At 33.9% G+C, this 20329-nt stretch overlaps 2 protein-coding genes across 7 annotated transcripts; one reads left to right on the forward strand and one right to left on the reverse strand.

Annotated features, from left to right (window-relative positions):
- The first annotated feature begins 2863 nt into the window (after nt 1-2863).
- Nucleotides 2864-14576, forward strand: LOC111387577 (ubiquitin carboxyl-terminal hydrolase 9-like). Of its 4 annotated transcripts, none has more exons than XM_023012150.1 (15): nt 2865-3086; nt 3201-3364; nt 4312-4545; nt 4874-5018; nt 5987-6046; nt 6148-6243; nt 7328-7711; nt 7794-7934; nt 8502-8672; nt 10234-10491; nt 10579-10727; nt 11223-11756; nt 11992-12268; nt 12999-13177; nt 13996-14576. In XM_023012150.1, exons 2-14 carry the CDS (start codon nt 3204-3206, stop codon nt 13161-13163), a joined length of 2775 nt encoding a protein of 924 aa, XP_022867918.1. In that variant the 5' UTR covers nt 2865-3086; nt 3201-3203; the 3' UTR covers nt 13164-13177; nt 13996-14576. The 4 variants fall into 4 exon arrangements, with proteins under 4 accessions (XP_022867919.1, XP_022867918.1, XP_022867917.1 ...); XM_023012149.1 differs by lacking the exon at nt 13996-14576 and adding an exon at nt 13355-13661; XM_023012151.1 differs by lacking the exon at nt 13996-14576 and having other exon boundaries at nt 2864-3086; nt 11226-11756; nt 12999-13661.
- On the reverse strand, nt 14067-16968 carry LOC111387578 (glucan endo-1,3-beta-glucosidase 11-like). Of its 3 annotated transcripts, none has more exons than XR_002701423.1 (4): nt 16844-16968; nt 15651-16765; nt 14479-14606; nt 14125-14381 (listed from the first exon to the last, which is right to left on the reverse strand). XR_002701423.1 is itself a non-coding variant. In XM_023012152.1 (3 exons), the coding sequence occupies exons 1-3, from the start codon at nt 16911-16913 to the stop codon at nt 14529-14531; spliced, it is 1263 nt and encodes a 420-aa protein (XP_022867920.1). In that variant the 5' UTR covers nt 16914-16968; the 3' UTR covers nt 14067-14528. The 3 variants fall into 3 exon arrangements, 1 of the variants encoding a protein (XP_022867920.1); XR_002701422.1 differs by having other exon boundaries at nt 14449-14606; XM_023012152.1 differs by having other exon boundaries at nt 14067-14606.
- Between the last annotated feature and the right edge of the window lie 3361 nt (nt 16969-20329).

Here is a 20329-nt window from a genome sequence, read left to right on the forward strand (position 1 = left end):
AAAAAAAAAAAAAAAAAATAATAATAATAATAATAATAAAAATTGACTGCATCTGGGCTTGGGTGAGCACGGGCTCCGGGCCTGGATCCGCCTGTGATGGTAGGTCACAACCGTAAAAGTCACCAAAAGTCATGGTGTATTTATATACAAGGTTGGGAAATCCAAACCCCCATCAACATTTTCTGGTGTCGCCTAAAAATACACTAGGATTGTGTCGGTGTTTTGTTTTATAAATAATAAAATAAAAAAGAGCCCACCCAAATCGACTCAAGTTGATCAGGTTGGGCAATTAATCGGGTTTTTGCCTAGTTTAGACCAACAAGTGGAAGAATCTAGCCTATGTTTGAACTCCATTTTTTTCAAAACTCATTTTCGACTACACATTCTTCCATAAAATAATTTTACAAGTAAACATAAAAAAATTTCATATTTTTTAACTACACATTCTTCAAAAAATCACTATTGCAAAACATATTTTCTCCAAAAAAAAAAAAAAAAAATTCTCAAATAGGGCCATAGTCTGCATACAATAATGTCCAAATTTATTTGAAGTAAACAATTAATAGTAGTAGGCATTTTATTTATTGGATAAATTAAGGTTGGGCTTTTGAACCTTTTACGTAGTATGATTATATGATCCAACATCTAAAGCAAAATTTTGGATCCCTAATGATTTTAATCTATAAATTGTTTTCAACGTGCGAATAAAATCGTCTATTTAGATATTAAAATTGCACACTGAGATAAACACTAAGTAGTTTGGCAATCTTTCTCCCTAGTTCTTCTCATTTTAAAATTGTGTGGGATTTTAAAGTTTGCGTTGGTTATTTTTCAATCATTTGGGATCTAAATTGACTCATATAAATAAAATGTCGTCTAAAATCTCACTTTTGAAGGTTGAGAATCGTAATCACATCGTGTGAAAGGTTGAAAAATCTTATAGTAATTTATTCTCTTTCTTATGTATATTGTTCTTATTTGTCTCCATTTTTTAGAACTCTCTCTCTCTTCATTTTTTTTTTTTTTTGTTTTGGCTCTCACTCATTTTCAAATGCCAATTCTTCAAATAAAAGGTGGCTTTCACTCATTTTCACATGCAAATTCTTCAAATAAAAGGATTATGCAAGTGAGCCGTAAGGTAAGTATCAAATTCTTGACGCTCTCAAAAGGAACAAACCTCAGGGGGATGAAGTGAGGAGTGCAGCATTGTAGATGCTTCTCCTGGGACATTCACGTTCTATATTCTTCTTGAACATTCATTTTTGGTTTCTTTGTGCATGCTTGTAACTTGGGTTGGGAATATTCTACGCGGCATATGCCCATGTGTCACTTACCACCTCTTCAATTTAACGAAAATAAAAATGAAAAGGCCAAAAAAATATTGAAACGGGCCTATTAGTTGTAAGGGCCCATTTGTTAGTTTGAGATAGGGCCCATGGACCATTCCAATTTGGCCTACCCATTAAATCCAATAAACCACAGCCACTAAATTACAAATTTTGTTTTGAGAACATCTCCAAGAAACTTTTTAAATATGATATATTCTAAAGAGTTAACCCTTGAAATTATGTTCTAAAAAATTTTTTAAATTAATATTTTAATTTAAAAAGTGAGTTTGAGAGACAAACTCACTCTATAATTAGATGCATTCAGAGTGTTTTAATTTTAATATAAGAAAACAATAAAATAATTTGGAGAAAATCTAATCAATTTCCCGTTTGGCCCCTATTAAAACGACTTTTAAATTTTGAAATAGTATTTTTTTGGAGAATGTGTAATAAAAAAAGAATGAAAAAATTTTGATTTATGTGTAATATTATTTTATTGTAAAATTTGTCATTAAAATTAAGAGAGAGAAATGTATTATAAATTTAATGGAGACTCAAATGAGGGCTAAAATAAAAAATAGAGAAATATAATAAACATTTTTTGAAAATAGTAAAATTAAGTATTAAATATAAAGATTTTGTTGGAACACTTCAAAATTGTAACTCTAAATTTATAAATGTTCTCCAAATAATAAAATATGCTATTTAGAAATAGAGTCTTTTGAACATGCTGATATTTTCAACACTAATTTTTCAATTATTTTTCCTTTCCGAATAATTAATTATTTTTCAATTATTTTTGGCCCCCATTAATTTTCATTCCATTACATTTTATTTTTCTCTCTCATATTTTCAACCATACAATCTTTCATAAAATAATATTACACATAAATCGAAAACTTTTCTTTTTTTTTTCAACTACTCATTTAAAAAAAATATTATTCCACCCATTAATTTTTTCACATAATGGGAGCCAAACAGGAGCTAAAGATTCATTACCCGAATATTTTGATTTATTATTTGACCCATACCCATATTCTACTCCACACATGATTTCTAAAAATACACATAATAATCACAATTTAGTGATTTCCCCGCTATAAAGTTACACATAATCCATTTTATTTTCCTAATCTGACATTAATTAAGATATTAAATCCGTCAAAAAAGGTGGGTACAAATTACAATTTTAGTCCCCATTCTTTGACTATAGTTGCATATTTGCAGCCAATTTTTTTTCTCGACATCATTACTCTCAACATTTCATTAATTGACAAAATTCATCTTTATTGATGTTCGATTTGAATGAACTGTACATGGCTAAATCATTTTGGATGGAGACTGTCCATAAGAATTGTGCCAATTATTATTCAAGACGTAAGTTTAGTGAATCGTAACGATGCACGGAACCATCCTTTTCACGGAAGGAGCCATAGAAAAGTTTGTTTTAGGTTTAAAAAAAGGAAAAAATAAAAAAAATAAAGGTCAAAGACTAGAGACTTAACGCGCAATTTATCTTAGCTTTAAAAAGCCACCACCATGAAATGAACGGACGGAGAGTTGAAAATCGGACAAAAGACTCTGAAAACGCTTTTCTCTCGATTTTCTCTATCTATTTCGATCAAAGATTCAAAGCGAGAAACTAGAAATCTAGGGTTCCTCAAGTCTCTACCCATTGCTATACTTATCTCCCTGCGGACGATTATTTTTATATTTCTTCATTCATTACATTCTCTCTGGAAAATTCTCCGATCTGCGGTTCGTTCATTTCTGAAAATTTCTAGTTGGATTTTTTTCAGTTATTTGTAGTGAATGATTTGATTTCTAAGCTTCGTTTATTTGGATGTGGTGTGGAATTTTATAATTAATTAGATCATGACGATTCCGGATTCGTCTGGGTACAATTACATGATGGAGAATGGATCGATAGACTTACCATGCAAGCCCGAGGAAGAGAGGAGGATTGTTCAGGATTTGACCGCTAAAGCTGAGACTAGTTTGCGCGAAGGCAATTTGTACTATGTTATATCTAAAAGGTAACTGATTTAAGTTAACTTTTTTGTTTGAGGTATATCTAATTATTTTTCTTTTGTTTTAGTTCCTCACTTTTATTTATTAGTCTATTTATATACTTATTGCTAGCATTTGAGTTATATCATAGTTTGTATCAATAAGGAGATCCGAAACGAGTTATTCTCGTTCCAAAACTGTTGTCATATATTAGTTTTAGTCGAGAGGAGATCCAATCTATTCAATATGCAATTATGGATATGCATATCTCGTATCTATAGTGATGTGTATTTGGTTTCTCTATGGAATGCTGGAACTGTTTAGGAACTTGGGACTTCTCTTTGTATTTTATGATTTTGACTCCTCTGTCCCGGTGTTCGTTCTCTGTGTAACACTGTACAACATTTCCATGGGATGGGAGTTGAAGAAATAAGTTTTGCAACAGAGAATTACTGGCCAACCTCGAATATGCAATTGCCGTTGAAGCTGTTTTTTGATCATTACTTCATTGGACTTTCAACTTCAACTCTGAAACAGTATGGATTAATAGCATAGCTAACAAAAGCTCAGATTAATCATCAAAAAATTTCTCCTTCAATATGATATGCTTTTTTCTGTATCGTCACTTGGTGCTTGTAAAACTAAAATGTTGCTTTTTTAAGATTCTGTATCTGGCAAAGCAGTTCCACTTTCTGAACTTAGACATGCTTTGAATCAAATTGGTGGATATTTTATTTAATTAAATTTGATGATTGTGCTTAATTTGCTGAAATATGGTTACATTAATATCTGTCTTTTCAGCTTTGATGTGGCTGTTTGATGAAATACTTTTTCCTTGTTGTGCTAGATATCAAATTTCTTGTCTGTGATACTCGGACATGAGGCTGAGTATATCTGGCCTGTGGCGCAGTTAATGAAATTTTTCTGTTTGTAGAAATCCTGGTATAGCTGTAACTCTTGATGCCTTGTGCAGGTGGTTCAGTGTCTGGGAAAGATACACATTGCAAGTAGATGGTGCTTCTCTATTTGAATCCGAGTCCTTGATATCGACAGATTCAGGAGCTAGGCCTGGACCAATTGATAACTCTGATATAATTGCAAATGGAAAGGATAATAAGGATGATGATCCGCAGCTTCTTAGAACTCTCGAAGAAGGGCGTGATTATGCATTAGTTCCGCAAGAAGTTTGGGAGAAGCTTTTGGAGTGGTAATCATTCTGGTTGATGCTTTTTGCCATTTATAATTGCTATTTTAATCTCTTTTTAAATGAGAGTTTATGAACTTTCCGATGAAGGGAACTTCGATGGGTGAGGTCAATTGTAACCACGAAGTTCTGGAGATCTGATCCTTCCTCTCTCCCCTTTCTTGCCTCAACAAAACACTAATTGCTCTTAAAAAATGGGAGGAATCTAGATTTCCTCTACTAGAATAAGAACGCGTGTTAACATCTCAAGGACTCAAGTCTTATGCTTTCAACTTGGTTTATTTAATTTTTAATTTTTAATTTTTAATTTTTGTATCTTGATGGTTCTTAGGTACAAAGGAGGGCCACCATTGCCTCGGAAAATGATTTCTCAGGGAGAACAACATAAGCAGTTCAGTGTGGAGGTTTTCCCTCTGTGTCTCTGTTTAATAGATTCCAGAGACAAGAGTGAAGTGATTATAAGGTCAAGTAAAAAGGTACATCTTCTGCCTACTGATCATTAGTTTCTTTTTATATTCTTATACTGTGGGTTAATGGAGTCTTTACAAAATAACATTTTTTCTGTGGCTGCTGCATTTTACCTAGTTTGAGATTTTATGTTTGTTTGCTGTTGTTTTTCTTTGCATTAACAAGTTAATTACTTGATATTACTGTAATTGTTTCCTTTCACATTTTAAGGGTGCAAATGGAGCGCATAAGGGATAAATATAACTCTCTAGTGTGCATTTATAACCTTGTTCTTTATGAGCTTATCACATAATCTAGCAGTTAAACTATCCGTACTAATATGCTGTTGAGTTTGTCAGAGATGTGCAGTGATGACATAGCTATACTTGGATACACATAATACTATTAGTTGATGTGGTTATCCTAAAATTGAGTCTAGTCTTTGTCATTTTCTTTACCATCATACAAATCCATACACGTGGAGGTAGATGTATTACCCAGAGAATAGCATGTATAATTATTGTGCTGAAGAATAAAAGAAAAGCACAGTGATAATAATCAAATCTAGATACCTGAAACAATGACTTTTTGGCAAATGAGAATATACGCTAATAAGTGGTGGTGACGTTGGTTGAAGATAATTGAAGGGAAGGAAGAAGACTTTGGTGGGTGGACAATTTGTTGCGACAACCCAAAGAGGTTGCCTTTCACAAGTATGATGCAATTTGATAAAGCAAGTTAGAAGAGAGATGGGTAGGCCACAAGTAACTTGTCCTGTGGTAGTTGCTGAGGATCTAATTTCTTCAGGTTCTTAATAATTCTAGCAATGAACATAATGGAATGGCGAATAATGATTAATATAGGTGACCCAAATTTATTTGGAGCAGTCTTAATTTTTTGTTGAATTTTTTGTTGTTATGGAACCTTTTCACCTTTTCGTTCAATGTTGTATTTAAGGTCCTTGGCTGAGCAACTTCTCTCCAATGTTTTGTGTCAGGATTCTTTACATGATCTATATGAGAGAGTGTGTCAGCTTAAAGGGATAGTCCAAGAAAAGGTGGATTTCTTAGTGGTCCTTGCAATATTTTCACTATTATTTTAATCTTAATTATATATAACTGATTATAATTTCCTTTCTTTTATTACTTATTCCAACAGGCACATATCTGGGACTTTTTCAATAAGCGGAAGCATACAGTTTTGATCCCTTCAAACCAAACACTGGAGGAATCTAACTTGCAGATGGATCAAGATGTGAGTTCACAAATTTAAGATAATGGAAACTCTTTATATTGGATGATTATTTGGATGAATGAAAGCAATTTCTGTTGCTAACATTCTACCTAACAGGGCTATGTCTAACTAGTTTATGCATTTGCAGTATATCGTACTGCTGCTCTAAAATATGTGGATTTCTTACAATCATCATTTCTTCTATTCTTTATAATTTACAGGAGAAAAAAGAGATGTATGAGTTATTACAATTCTCTACTTTTTATGCATATAATGAACATCTAATGTGAGCTAGGTACCAAGAATAAAAAAGAAAAGAAAAGAAAATATCTATGTGAGCTGATGCTGCACGTAATAAATATTTGTAATTTTTGGCGACCCTTTTTTGATTTCTATGTATCATTTTAAGTTAAGCACTAAGATTAAAATGAAGTAAAAGTTAATTCCAAACATGTGGGGCAAGTTATGTTTTTCTTACCTTACTCTCAAAATAAATACCTTACACTCTCTTCAATTTTGATGAACAAAAATTATTCATTTTGAATTTTACTCATTAAGTAAACCTTTTAAGCTTTTACCCAAATAGAGTCTCCTTCATGTTTGGCAGTTGAAACGAACCAGGCTGGACCTCATTTTTGAACTTACAATTTATATCAGCTCGACTTGAGCTTGGCTCGTCAGGTTAATAATTATTGCGTATTCCGTGAATTAATTAGATCTTGGCTCAATTTCACTTAAACAGAAACTCATTTAGATCGACTAGAATATCTGGGTGAAGCTTGAGCTTTTCTAGGCTCATTTATGATGCAAGTTTGAGCTTGAATAGCCTAAAGCTCAGACCATCTGGTACTTTTAAACCCTTGTGCAGCTGTTGCAACTATAAAATCTTGCCCGTAGTTTATTTTACAGTAAATCTCTTGCTTGAAGGTTGCGTTAATGAATTTTCTAAGAAATGCGTGTTTAGTGCCTCTTTTCCTCATCTTTGATTTTCATTTTTCCTTTATTTTATTTTGAAAAGATTGTAAACTGTTCTGTTTTCTGAAGGGTTTCTCTCTCTCTCTCTCTCTCTCTCTCTCTCTCTCTCTCTCTCTCTCTCTCTGTGCAGATTCTTCTTGAGGTGCTAGTTGATGGGTTTGACATGGATTCAACTGGAAATGGTTTAGCATTGGTTCCTGTAGAACCTCCAACATCATCTGTTACAATTGCTGGTGGCCCAAGTTTGTCAAATGGTTATTCAACTGGCTATGGCTCCAAAATCTATCAACGAAGTAATTTAAGCTCCACATTTGGAGATATGGAGGATGGATATGACAGCTTGAGACCGATACAGAGAGGTGAGAAGGGAGGTATGGCAGGATTGCAGAATCTGGGGAACACTTGCTTCATGAATAGTTCTATCCAGTGTTTAGTTCATACACCACCCCTCGCTGAGTATTTCTTGGAAGATTACAGTGAGGAAATCAACAGACAAAATCCTCTTGGAATGAATGTAATGGCCGTTCTGATCTATTTTGGCAGATTTAGGGTGTGGTTTACTTATTAGGTTACTAATGTCTGTTGTAGTTCTGCAGGGTGAGCTTGCTCTTGCATTTGGTGAGTTGTTGAGGAAACTGTGGTCCTCTGGTAGCACTCCAGTTGCTCCTCGAGCTTTTAAAGGAAAACTTGCTCGTTTTGCTCCCCAGTTCAGTGGGTATAACCAGCATGATTCACAGGTTTGTTTTTTACGTACATGGTACAATTGGGAAACAAGTATTTTGACATGATGCTATAATTATGATATATATAACACATTTGTAGTAATTTCATAGTGGATTTGCTGTCTTATTAATGTTTAATTTCATAGTGAATTCACTAGAACATTTGTAGTACATCTACGATTAGTACTGCATAAGTTTTACAACATATTGAGGCTGTTGATAGTTGTTACTAATAAATTTTATACTTTTCAAGGCCAACGGATTATTGCTGCAGTATAATAATATTGGTCAAGGTTAAACATATTGTCTTTTTCCTAGTTATGATGTGGTTTTTTTAGATGTCATCACCCTTCGAGGTAAATCTAAACACACTGTGTTCAAGTTATATTCTATTTTTGATAACAAGAGGTTTTGCAAAAATAATGCTTCAAATAAGGTGGAATTATATGAAGTGACATGAAGTAGAATTGGTATCTTTTGTTTCTTGTCTATCTTATATGCTGTTGAAGATGGTATGCTCTAATTGTCATTGAGCAAATTTAACTTTTAGTTGACTAAAAGGAGGAAGTATATTTCTCTCAGGAGCTTCTTGCCTTTTTACTTGATGGGCTGCACGAAGATTTAAACCGTGTTAAGCAGAAACCATACTTTGAAACAAAGGATTCTGATGGTCAGCCTGATGATGAAGTTGCAGAAGAGTTTTGGAGATACCACAAGGCCCGAAATGACTCTGTAATTGTTGACGTTTGCCAGGTCGGCATCTTGTTCCTATATATTCTAAATGTTGAATTGTCTGCAAGTTTGTGAAATGACATTACTAAGTAGAGTCTATATACTTGTATAACTAAACTGTATGAGCTTGAGAACAATGGCGGAGTCACCTGAGATCCAGTTAGGCTCCTGTCCTCTCTGGATTTGGACCAAAAAAATTGGTTCAGTTTGGTTTTGGCTATTTCACTAACAAGAAAATGAAAAGAAATTAAAAGGCATGCATGGTCATCTGCAATTTGAAAGCTATTTTTCCTTTTCCTTTATACCCTCACTATGCATATGCACACGCAGTTTTGTGAATTTCATATTTTTTTAATTTGTTCTTACCTTTTGTTATAACTCAGCAATTAAAATGGTTAGGTTTATGCTGCGGCTTTCTCTCTTTTCTTTTCCAGCTTTTCTTCCTCTCTATTTTTTTTTTTTTTTTCAAGCGTTATTTTTTTTTTCTCTCTCTTGTTTTTCATTTGTTGCTTTTCACACTCTACTTTCTTCTATCACTATTAGTCTATCTTAATTGAATAAGGAGATGAAACCAAGGACTAAGACTTATTCACGGCGTTCTTTTTTTTCTTTTTCATTCTTCAGTTTTCACTTGCTTGGCACACATTTACTTTTTTTCTCTTAGTTTTATTTTATTTTATTTGACTATCTTGACTAGAGTAGTAGTATAAAACATTGTATTTCTTATTTCCCACGCCATAGTTTAAGGTATTTTTATACCTGAAATACATTTGAACATGATTAAAGAATAATAGAAGTTTTAGTTATTTTGTAAATAATTGATTGTGTTGCTTAGTTTTTAGGTAGCACGACTTGATTTGCCATACGTCTTATTTAGCTCGACTGTAGAGTCCTGAGCCTAGATAAGTACACATCTAATTCGACACACTTAAAAAGTTGTAAAGAAATAAATGTAGTGAGGAAATGACAGTTAGGTTGTATATATTGTAAAAAATGTGTTTTAGGAAATTGATAATGAAGTTATCATATGGAATATTCAAAGTATGAAAACCAATAAGGAACAATCTTAGGAAGCTGTAAGATATTTGTTATTATTAAATTATTGTGTTATTTGAAAAAGAAAAGTCATAGTTAAATTTTGTCCCTCGCTAAGGCCAATTCCTCGTTCCACCCCTGCTTGAGAAATACTAAATACAGTTTGAATTTCTGAATCTTATGAACTTAGATCAAAATATCCTTGTATAATCACATTAACTTGAGCCTCTCATGCAATTCATGTACCTTCAACACCTGAATATTGAGGCAGCCTCAGATAGTTCCATCAAAAAATTTTATTTTGTCAGGTCTTCATCATTCTTCCATTGTCTTAAGAAATTTTGTTTTGGCCTGGAAGATGCTTACAATATATATGAATTCCAACAGTTTTCTTATATGAATTCCAACAGTTTTCTTCTACATAATGACTTTGAATTAATGACTTTGAATTTTTTATTCTGATAAATTCGCTTGTAAGTACATTGCACCTTTGGCATTTCTCTAGACCATCTTTATTATAGTATTTTAAATTGATGGAATTTCTCAGGGCCAATACAAATCGACACTGGTCTGCCCAGTTTGCTGCAAAATCTCAATAACATTTGATCCTTTCATGTACCTGTCCTTGCCTCTTCCTTCAGTAGCCACTCGGACAATGACAGTAACAATGTTTTATGGCAATGGAAGTGGCCTTCCTATACCATTCACCGTTACTGTCCTGAAGCAAGGATGCTGCAAAGATCTTATCCAGGCTGTAAGCGCTGCATGTTGCTTACAAAGTGATGAATATCTGCTCCTTGCAGAGGTAAGGTTTTGTACATTTCCTATTTTGTCCATGATTGTATGCGGTTTTTTGCTTGTTCATCTGAAGCAGTGAAATTTCAATCTGCAGGTCTATGAAAATCGGATATATAAGTACCTGGAAAATCCATCAGAAGCATTGATTTCAATAAAGGATGATGAACATATTGTTGCTTACAGACTCCCTAAACGTGGAGCAGAGGTAACAAGACTAGAGATATGTCACCGACATGATGAAAGGTGAGTTTTTTCCTCCACGTGGAAGGATTGTATGTGTAATTGCAAAAGATCTAGTTTTTGTGGTACAAAAGAGGCATCTTTGTTATGGCTGGCTACATATTTTAGAAGAAAATATGGGATCTTTGGTTTTTCTTATTGTTACAGAGTATTTTACGTTAATGATATATTCAAATCACAAGTTTATTTTTGATTTGTTGTAAAAAAATATTCAAATTGAAGATGGAGGGGTGAATTCCGGGTGTAGTCCTAGGCTCCTAGCAGTGGCTTTAGACTGTGCTGAACAAGAATACTCTATTTTGCATGTAAAATTATGGCGGTTGTGGATGAGTGTGGACCTATTTATAATCTTTTACAGTGTCATGAAAAAACAATATTGCTGGAAAATTTCTCCACACAAAGTGGTTATGAATAAATATCTGATATGTGCCAAATAATTTGTTAACTTAGTTCCCCTTGAATAAACCCTGTAATCTAAGATACATCTTTTTTCTCCAGCAATAGGAAGCTATTTCTGACACCATTAGTTACTTCGTTGGAAGATCTGCAATGTGGAGCTGATATCGAGCTTGCTGTTAACAGAATGCTTTCCCCATTACGAAGGAAAGCATTTTTCTCTCCAGCACCAGTTCATAGTGGGCAGGAAAATGGCTATGCCTTAGATGCACCAGGAGAGAGAAATGACTGCAGTAGCACTGTGTTGAGACCTGGGATCCAATCAGCAGGTGACAGAGAACTGGAAGGAAAGTCCATCAGTGAGTTGTCATTACGGCTTTTCCTCGCCAACGATCGAGGTTTAAGTTTCAGGCCAATTGTGAAGGAGTCACCAATAAAACCTGGCGGTTTGGTGAAAGTCATCCTAGAGTGGACTGACAAAGAACATGAGTTATATGATGCCAGCTTTCTCAGGGATCTTCCTGAAGTTCACAAGACAGGAGTTGCAGCTAAGAAAACCAAGCAGGAAGCCATCTCTTTGTTTTCCTGCTTGGATGCCTTTCTAAAAGAGGAACCTCTAGGCCCTGATGATATGTGGTATTGTAGAACATACATTGAACTATCTTGTTTTCCTCTGTAGCACGGGCACTCTAACTAAAGTAGCGTGTCAACGACGTGTCGTGCCAATACTCTTTTGAAAAATCACGAGTCGACGTATCCGACTCGTATCGTGTCGGACACACACGTCCATATCGGTGCATCATAGTTGTTTTATGTAAACTTCTGTTTGGATTATTGATGTTTCCATAAAATTCTTAAACAATTGCTGCAGGTATTGTCCCCGGTGCAAAGAACATAGGCAAGCAACTAAAAAATTGGATTTATGGAGGTTGCCAGATGTACTTGTTTTTCACTTGAAGCGATTCTCATATAGCCGATGGCTGAAGAACAAACTGGACACTTTTGTGAATTTTCCCATCTATAATCTGGATTTAAGCAAATATGTGAAGAGCAATGATGCATCCGAAGGTTCACATGTGTACGAGCTATATGCCATTAGCAATCATTATGGGGGCCTTGGGGGTGGTCACTATTCTGCGTATTGTAAGGTAATTATTTACTTAGCATTCGTCCTTATTTTTTTTTCACAAGGGTGGTTAATGAGTGGGTTGGGTTGTTTAAGATGAGTTATTTAATAATGTTTCTGGACCAATGGGTTGTTTATTCTATAGGTTCAAAAGGGATTGGAGAGTTCAATGTGGATCCACATTAAGCCTTTTTTTGGAAGTTTTGCCCTAACCATTTATCTTGCCATTATCATGTTTGTGGGTTAAGTTTGATTCTGATCTGGGTAGAGATTAGGATTAGGAGTAATTTATGTGTTTTTGTGTGTGTGTGTGTGTGAGAGAGAGAGAGAGAGAGAGTTGTATAAGGTGTTGGTAACCTAAGCAAATGGAGTTTTTAAATTACCATCTTTTACCTAAGATAAGAGATACAGTTCATAGGAAAAGGTTTGGTAATTTAAGCAAATGGCATCTCCTATTGGCCATCTTTTACCCAAACGGTAAAATCAACTGGAATTGTGTAGAAGTTATCTAAAATATCTTGCTGCTTATTAAGTGCTTACAGTGTATTGTATTGCAAACATGCACGGTAGCTGTTGAATTATAAATTTCAAACTTGCTGAGAAGGTGTTGCTGACCTGTTTGAATAAGATAAGGATGATTCTGTAGTTTTTTAGTTGACATACTGCTTGGAACATCTGTGAAGTAAATCATACTCCCTTAAATCTCTCTATGGTCTGTATACATCAAAATTTTTTTTCCCCTCTTATTGCAGTTAATTGATGACAATAGATGGTATCATTTCGATGATGCTCATGTTTCACCTGTCAGTGAGTCTGAAATCAAGACATCTGCTGCTTATGTATTGTTTTACCGGAGAGTTAAATGTCAAACGAATGGAACGGTGGGTGAAACATCGCAAAGTCATGGGGCTTGTTGAATGCTATCTTGATGGTAACCTATCCTTTTTGAATTGCATGGTTCTGATGCTTTGGTATTTTCTTAAACTATGCCATAATTGGAGTTTTGACAATGGGGCAAGGTGTTCTTGCACCATATTTGCAATCTTGATGGAATTAGGCTTTGATGCAGACAACAGGAAGGATATAAATCAGTTTTCTGGTTTTGCAGTAGCAGAGCAGGTTTAACCTAGGATAAGATTGTGGCTGCCAAGAGAGATGGGCATTATTTTATTGGGAGGCCATTATTTATTTTGTAGAAAATTTTTGGATGATAACTAGATACTCTTAGGAAGCATGGCTGCTTGAGGCACTTTGTCGATAAAGAGTATTTAGTATTTACCTATGGCATGATAACTTCAACTCGATCATATTTTATCCCTTAGTGCATGTGTGACATGGGTCGATGGAATTGGACAGTACAATAATCAAGATTTTAACTCTCTTTGATAAATTTGTCTAGTACCATCCAGAGAAAACCTGTTGTTCTGTTAATATAATAAAGAAGATTTTAGTTTGATATTGAAAATTTTTTGTCGCATACATTATCTGCAAAATACTGACTATTAAAATGATGAAAATCGCATCGCACTATAATTTGCTTGGAAGATAGATTTATAAACACGAAATTGGTTCAAAGCCAATTCAAGAATTTAGCACATTGTTTGTGTTTTCTAATCCATGAACTTGCTCATACCAACTCATTTCGAATGATTTAGTCGAATAATTTTTAGAAATTCATACAAGAAATAAATGGAATAGCAACTATTTATCGTTCCAAAACCCATTTTCATCATACTTTGCATCTTTCAGAAAAGCAACAGATGAGAGAACTTTCGGTCCGACGTAAAGATGTCGCGGAACCTTTTCAACTTTCAAGGTACTGTCTCATAAGGTTTTTTTGTCATATCTTCAACATAATAATTGTAATTGTGGACAAAATGATCGCAAACTCCTAAGATCCCGATTCCTTGCACAAAGTACTAATTAATTAATACATACAATCAAAATCATTATAATAAATGGCTCCATGTATGCATATGGATAATCTGGCTACCTTTTCCCAAAAGCATAATTAAGAAATCGCTAAGACTAAACACAGCCATATGAACATAAACATCACAAGGATTGGCAGCCAGCATCAAACAGAAGAGGGCCAAGCATAGATCTTCGGTGGAAATTGGTGTTGATGCACTTTTCTGTGATTTTAAGCAATGAAAGAAATTAACATTATTATCATATAAGTGCAAAGGAACAGAAATTCACCTTTTCCTAACTCCCTTTTATTCACTTTACCCCACTTGGTTGAAACTGGACATTGCCCTCTGAATCCTCCAAAACATCGGCTAATAAAGTAGAAATGCAATAATAGGTGAAACCAACTTGCACCAAAATGATAATGTCCCTTGCACAAGAAGTCGCTCCTGCGATTAAGACGCCAAAACAGTATCAATTTATATCTTTTTACACATTTTACACTACATTTCGAATGCACAAGTCAGAATTTTTTATCATTAGGGAAGTAAATTGGACATTGCCCAAAGGTATGGACATCTGATCGCACAAATTGCATAGTATCATGAATAGCTCCTCCTTCAGGTATTACCGATGGCCAGGAGGTACTCTTTCATCAGGCAGTGCAAGAAAATACTATGATCTAACTCCGAATATTCCTAATATAAGAACTATACAAATCTGAAATTGAACAAGCAATTCGATAAGAGAGCGCGGATTGATCTTTCCTTATCACCAAATCCTTCCAATCAAAGGCAATTGATGTTTTAAAAAGAAACTATCCATGTTTAGTTTTCGTAAATTGGGGGTGAATTTTCAATTTTTTAAAACATCAAAACTTTTCTTCAATACACATGAACTTGTACTATTACCTCTGTCCCACAACAAGTCTTGTTTCCTTTCTTGCTTGTTCCAAATTATAGGTCACCTTCCCTCTTCAGAGTATAATTAGTGTCTTAATTTTCTAATATATTCCTATTTAATCTATTTGTTATCAACAAATATGAGCTACCATTTTTCAATGTAGTAATATATTAGAAAAAATATAAGTAAAATTTATAGTTCCAGCATATGTTAGTTTTCTTAACCTACGTGAAAATGGAAACAAGACGGAAGTAATACGCTCGAAAACTAAAGATTCACAATGGGTTTATCCCAAAAGGATCAATGAATGTGACCGTTGCCTATGTAATTTGATTTTTCACTACTTTCACAGTTTCGAAAATAACCTTTAACCCGATTAAAATCACATACATGCCGCCACGTGTGAACCAAAAGTGTTTGCCAATTGGGCCCCACCATGTTAACCCTAATACTCTCCTTTGATATCCTGCGCACCATAGCTGTTATCCTACGTTCCACCCCACTATGCCAACCTGACCCGCCGCGCACATTAGACGGAACGATAAGCGCAGTGAAGTAATAAAAGCAAAAGTAATAATTGCAAAACTCACCGTGTCAGAACTGATGGACAAGTAGCCGTTGGAAGAACTTCCCGGCGGCGAAAACCCCGACTCTGGCGAAATGCCGGCGACACCACCTGAGCTCGTCGTCGTATTCGAACCCACCAAACTTGTGGCATTGAAACCAAGATTATACGCTGGCGTTCCATCGGGCTTGAAAAGCCCGAAATTTCTCTCGGAACTTGGACCGGGCTTCATGTTCTCATTGAACAAAGCAAACACATATATGTTCAAATTCAAATTGGGCCTCATTGGTGTACCCTTTTTCTCTGAAATCAGCTTCAGCAAATTCGCATTGTACTTCTTGGCATTATCCAGCGTGGCCCCTGCCTCGTCCGCATCCCCCTTCGACGGCCACCCCGTCTCCGAGATCTGTAGGCATACTTTTTTGTAGCCAAGTTTCTCCATAGCAGAATGCACTGCATCAATTTGGGCATGGAACATGTTCCCATAATGCAGGCCCGATAGCGCGTCCGTAATCCCAGAATCAGACTCGAATAATACAAAATCAATGGGTACTTGTTTGGGATTCGACTTGTATGCGAAATAAGGATAGGCGTTGATTAAAAATGGCGAGCCCGTTTTGGAGTGGAAATCCAAGATACAAGTCAATCTTTGAGTTAGATCTTTACGAAATGATCCTGAAGAGGGAGGATAAGAATTTTCAAGAATGCCCAGATTGTGAGCTGTAGTGACAACAACTTGTTTATCGAGATTAAGGTTCACCAAGGCGGTGTGGACATTTTCCATAGCTGGGAGAAGATTCGACGATAGAACAGAGTCATTGAAAGTAAGAACTTCATTACCAACTGCAATGCATGAAATTTTTGTGGCAGGTAAATGACACTGAACATTGATTTTAACCCAATCTTGAGCTTGTTTGGGGTCTCTCATTTTAGCCAAGTACTCATTGCCAAGGCCAACAATGAACTCGACGCCAGTGTTGGCAAAGGCCTTGAGAACGCGTGGATCTGCATCATAGAGCTTGACCCTGGAGGCGCCGATGGATTTCACCAACGGAACTACAGCGTCAGGGGTGGGAAGATTGTTGGCAATTTGGCCGTAGTTGATGCCAAGTGAAGACACCCAATTTGGGAACAATGAAACTGCAAGTGATTAACAGAAGAGAATAAGATTTTGGCAGTGTAAATGTAAAATTTAGGTGGGTAAATAGCGTTCATTACCTGAAAGAAGAAGAATAAGAAGAAGCATCTTCGGCAGTGAAGAAGAAAAGCAGAGTGAAGTGAGATCCATGAGTGAGTGAGTGAGCCAGCGAGCGAGTGGAGAGGATGAGAGAGAGAAGAATGGGTAATAATATGGTGAGACAGAGGACAGCTGGTTGTAGAGATAGAGACTGCAGAGGTGCTTACTGTACACCTGTAACACGTCTAAGTCCCTGTTTGGTCCAGCTGAAAATTGAATTAAAATTTAAATCTAAGTCATACTTTTAATGGAATCCACAACTTTTTCATCACATATTTCATCAACTTTTATTAAAAATTACTAAAAATTTCATTATTTTTTTTTTTAATCTAAACCAAACGGGGCTAAACGATATAGTTTGAACTAAATCAAACTGATTTGAATGTCAGATAATGGGACATAAAAATTTAATTTGAAAAGCGGGCAACACTCGTGAATCCAATAAAATAAATGTTCGTTTGATTGTAAAGATAGAATTAAATTGAATTAAAAACGAATTTCGAGAAATTGAATTGCCTAAAAAATATTTTATTGGGAATTATAAATTATTGTGTTTGATTGGTATAATTTTTCACATGAAAAATGTTGAAATTAAAAGTAGTGTTCGCTTGGCTTTATTTTACATGAAAATTGTCAATTAAAGGGATAGAATTTACTAGTATTGAGAATGAAATTTATTTCCATTGCCCAAAAAAAAGATAAAATTGAAGAAATTTATCTATCTTTTGGTATTCGTTTGACTTTGTTTTACATGAAAATTGTCAATTAAAAGGAAATATTTTTTTTTACAATAATACTTAGAATTTGTTTTCATTGCCAACCAAAAAAAAAAAAAAAAAACCCTGAAATTCCATTTCTCACCATATAGGTGGAAAAACAAATTCAATGAAAAACAAGAAATGGTCACCATGTGAAGCAAAAATGGAATTCCAATTGCCAAGAAAAAATGCCTATCAAACACCAACAAAAGTGGAAAATGGTCCATGGAATTGAAAGTGAATCAAACATACCCTTAAAAGGTAATGAGGTTTATTAATATGTTCCTCAATTATTGCACATTTTCAACAGACTCTAAACACGAGATATTTTTTTTATGTTTGATAATCAATGTACTAAAATAAGTTTAGAGAGATTCTGTATTTAATTTTTTAAAACAAAGAGTCAAACTTGTTTCCTAAATTCTTATTTTATAATGGTTTTATTTAATAAATATCATATTTCAACACACTATTTCTTAAATTATTTAAATTGTATTTCTATTTTTGGTCATTGGCATATGAAAAAATATGTCAGATAAAAGATGAGATATTTCTTTAAAATAAAAAAAAAAGTAAAAAATAAAGATTCCAAATAGATATTATTATTTAAAAAAAATTATTTGCTATGTGATGTCCATTGATCGTCATATTCATCGGGAGTCACACCGCATGAATTGAAAAAACCTTTAAAAAGAAATAACAGAAAATGAATTTAAAAAAAAAAAAAAAAAAGAGGAGGAAGAAGAAGATTTAAGCCACTCAAGCAATGAAATTTAATAGGAAATATTGATAGAGTTGATGTGGCGAACTGTAATTCGCCTGTTTCTTTAAAAAAAATTCCATCTTTCAGTAAATAAATGCCAAGTGTTTGCTCCTATCAAATTTCCCTTCGCATTATTTTAAAAAAATAAAAAATAATAATTACTGCACCGCAATCCGCAAAATCCATTAGTTTGAAAAATCACGGGCTCCAAGTTCCAATTATTTTTACGGAAATGCCGTTTGTACAACATATAAATGTTGTAAATTTTTACAGCCCTCTCCCGAAGGTGGAGTCTGCGATTAAAATAATCATGGACCCTACTCCCTATATGTGATATGGCTGTCAAAACTAATGTATTGATAGAGTTGATGTGGCGAACTGTAATTCGCCTGTTTCTTTAAAAAAAATTCCATCTTTCATTAAATAAATGCCAAGTGTTTGCTCCTATCAAATTTCCCTTGGCATTATTTTAAAAAAATAAAAAATAATAATTACTGCACCGCAATCCGCAAAATCCATTAGTTTGAAAAATCACGGGCTCCAAGTTCCAATTATTTTTACGGAAATGCCGTTTGTACAACATATAAATGTTGTAAATTTTTACAGCCCTCTCCCGAAGGTGGAGTCTGCGATTAAAATAATCATGGACCCTACTCCCTATATGTGATATGGCTGTCAAAACTAATGTATATGGTGCTTACATGTAGCAACGATATGATGATTTTGCTGCACCCATCATCAGTATATAATATACAATAAAGCTACTTGTACAAAGTTGGATTACAAAAGTTGAGTTAAAAAGTGTGTTGGCAAAATTTAGGCCATTGATTTCAGATGATTTAAAAATCTATTTTTAAAATGATTGATGTAGATGTGATTTTGTCATCCAATTTTGTCTACCACTTTTATAAGTGTAGCATAACTCTATAATATATATGTGTGTGGGTATATAATTGAAATTAGTCCATCTTTTCAACTCAAAATTATTGACTATTGAAATCTTGAAAGTTGAATGAACAACGCAATATTAGTTATTGTGAAATGATTAGTATGGGAAGAAATTTGTTCCGACAAAGGTCACGTGGTCGCCATTTCACATTTGAAATCCTTTTCTATTCAAATTTTGTTGTTGTCTTGGAATACCCAAATTCTGTGTGTGGCTTTCATTTCCGTAAAATCACACATCTCAGCCTTTTGTTGATACTAGTCTTGTACCATGCAATGCATATCTTGAATTTTATAAAAGGAGATATTAACATATTAAATAAGGAAACAAATGGAGATTGCAAACAATAAAAAATTGATTCGATTAATTAAACGATTTAATTATATCAATTAGATATTCGACAATAAAAAAATGATTCGATTAATTAAACGACTTACTTATATTGAATATAGTATTATCAAATACGTCATTTATAAATAAAATAATCACTTAGACTAAAATAATAATGTTTGAAAAAATACATTTGAATTATAGCAACAAGAAATTGAGCCAACAAATTTTTCATCTTAATTATTTTAACATCTAAAAAAAAATTATATATAAAAAAAATTCGATAATTTTTAGGAATTTTTTTTCTTATTGTTACTTTTTCTTCTTGATAAATTAATTTTTAAAATAATCTAATACAATTTTTTGCATAAAAGAATGATTATTAAAAAATTTTACGTTAAAACCAAAAAAAAAAAAACAAATTTGACGTCAAACAAAAAAGAATTAAAAAGAAAAAAGAAATAAATTTTTTTAAAAAATGCATTTTTAACACATACGTTTAATCTCCGTTTAACTATTTTCGATATGTACTTAGATCATTCGATATCTCTACGATATAGTTCTCAAAATGAGTTTCGAGAGAATGTAAACATTAACCGATTTGACTATCGTACAATCGTCGACGAATTTTTAAAGTTAACTTGTTATCGAAAATTTTGAAATAGGAATA

This window comes from Olea europaea, unplaced genomic scaffold (genome assembly GCF_002742605.1).
Source record: "Olea europaea var. sylvestris unplaced genomic scaffold, O_europaea_v1 scaffold409, whole genome shotgun sequence".
Classification (NCBI taxonomy): Eukaryota; Viridiplantae; Streptophyta; class Magnoliopsida; order Lamiales; family Oleaceae; genus Olea; species Olea europaea.

Coding starts and splice junctions, on each gene's coding strand:
- LOC111387578 (XM_023012152.1), bottom strand. CDS start 16,913: ATGGATCTCACTTCACTCTGCTTTTCTTCTTCACTGCCGAAGATGCTT. Junction 16,766..16,843: donor TCTTATTCTTCTTCTTTCAG/GTAATGAACGCT, acceptor AATCACTTGCAG/TTTCATTGTTCCCAAATTGG. Junction 14,607..15,650: donor TGTCCATCAGTTCTGACACG/GTGAGTTTTGCA, acceptor TCTTAATCGCAG/GAGCGACTTCTTGTGCAAGG.
- LOC111387577 (XM_023012150.1), top strand. CDS start 3,204: ATGACGATTCCGGATTCGTCTGGGTACAATTACATGATGGAGAATGGA. Junction 7,935..8,501: donor ATAACCAGCATGATTCACAG/GTTTGTTTTTTA, acceptor TATTTCTCTCAG/GAGCTTCTTGCCTTTTTACT. Junction 10,728..11,222: donor TGTCACCGACATGATGAAAG/GTGAGTTTTTTC, acceptor TTTTTTCTCCAG/CAATAGGAAGCTATTTCTGA.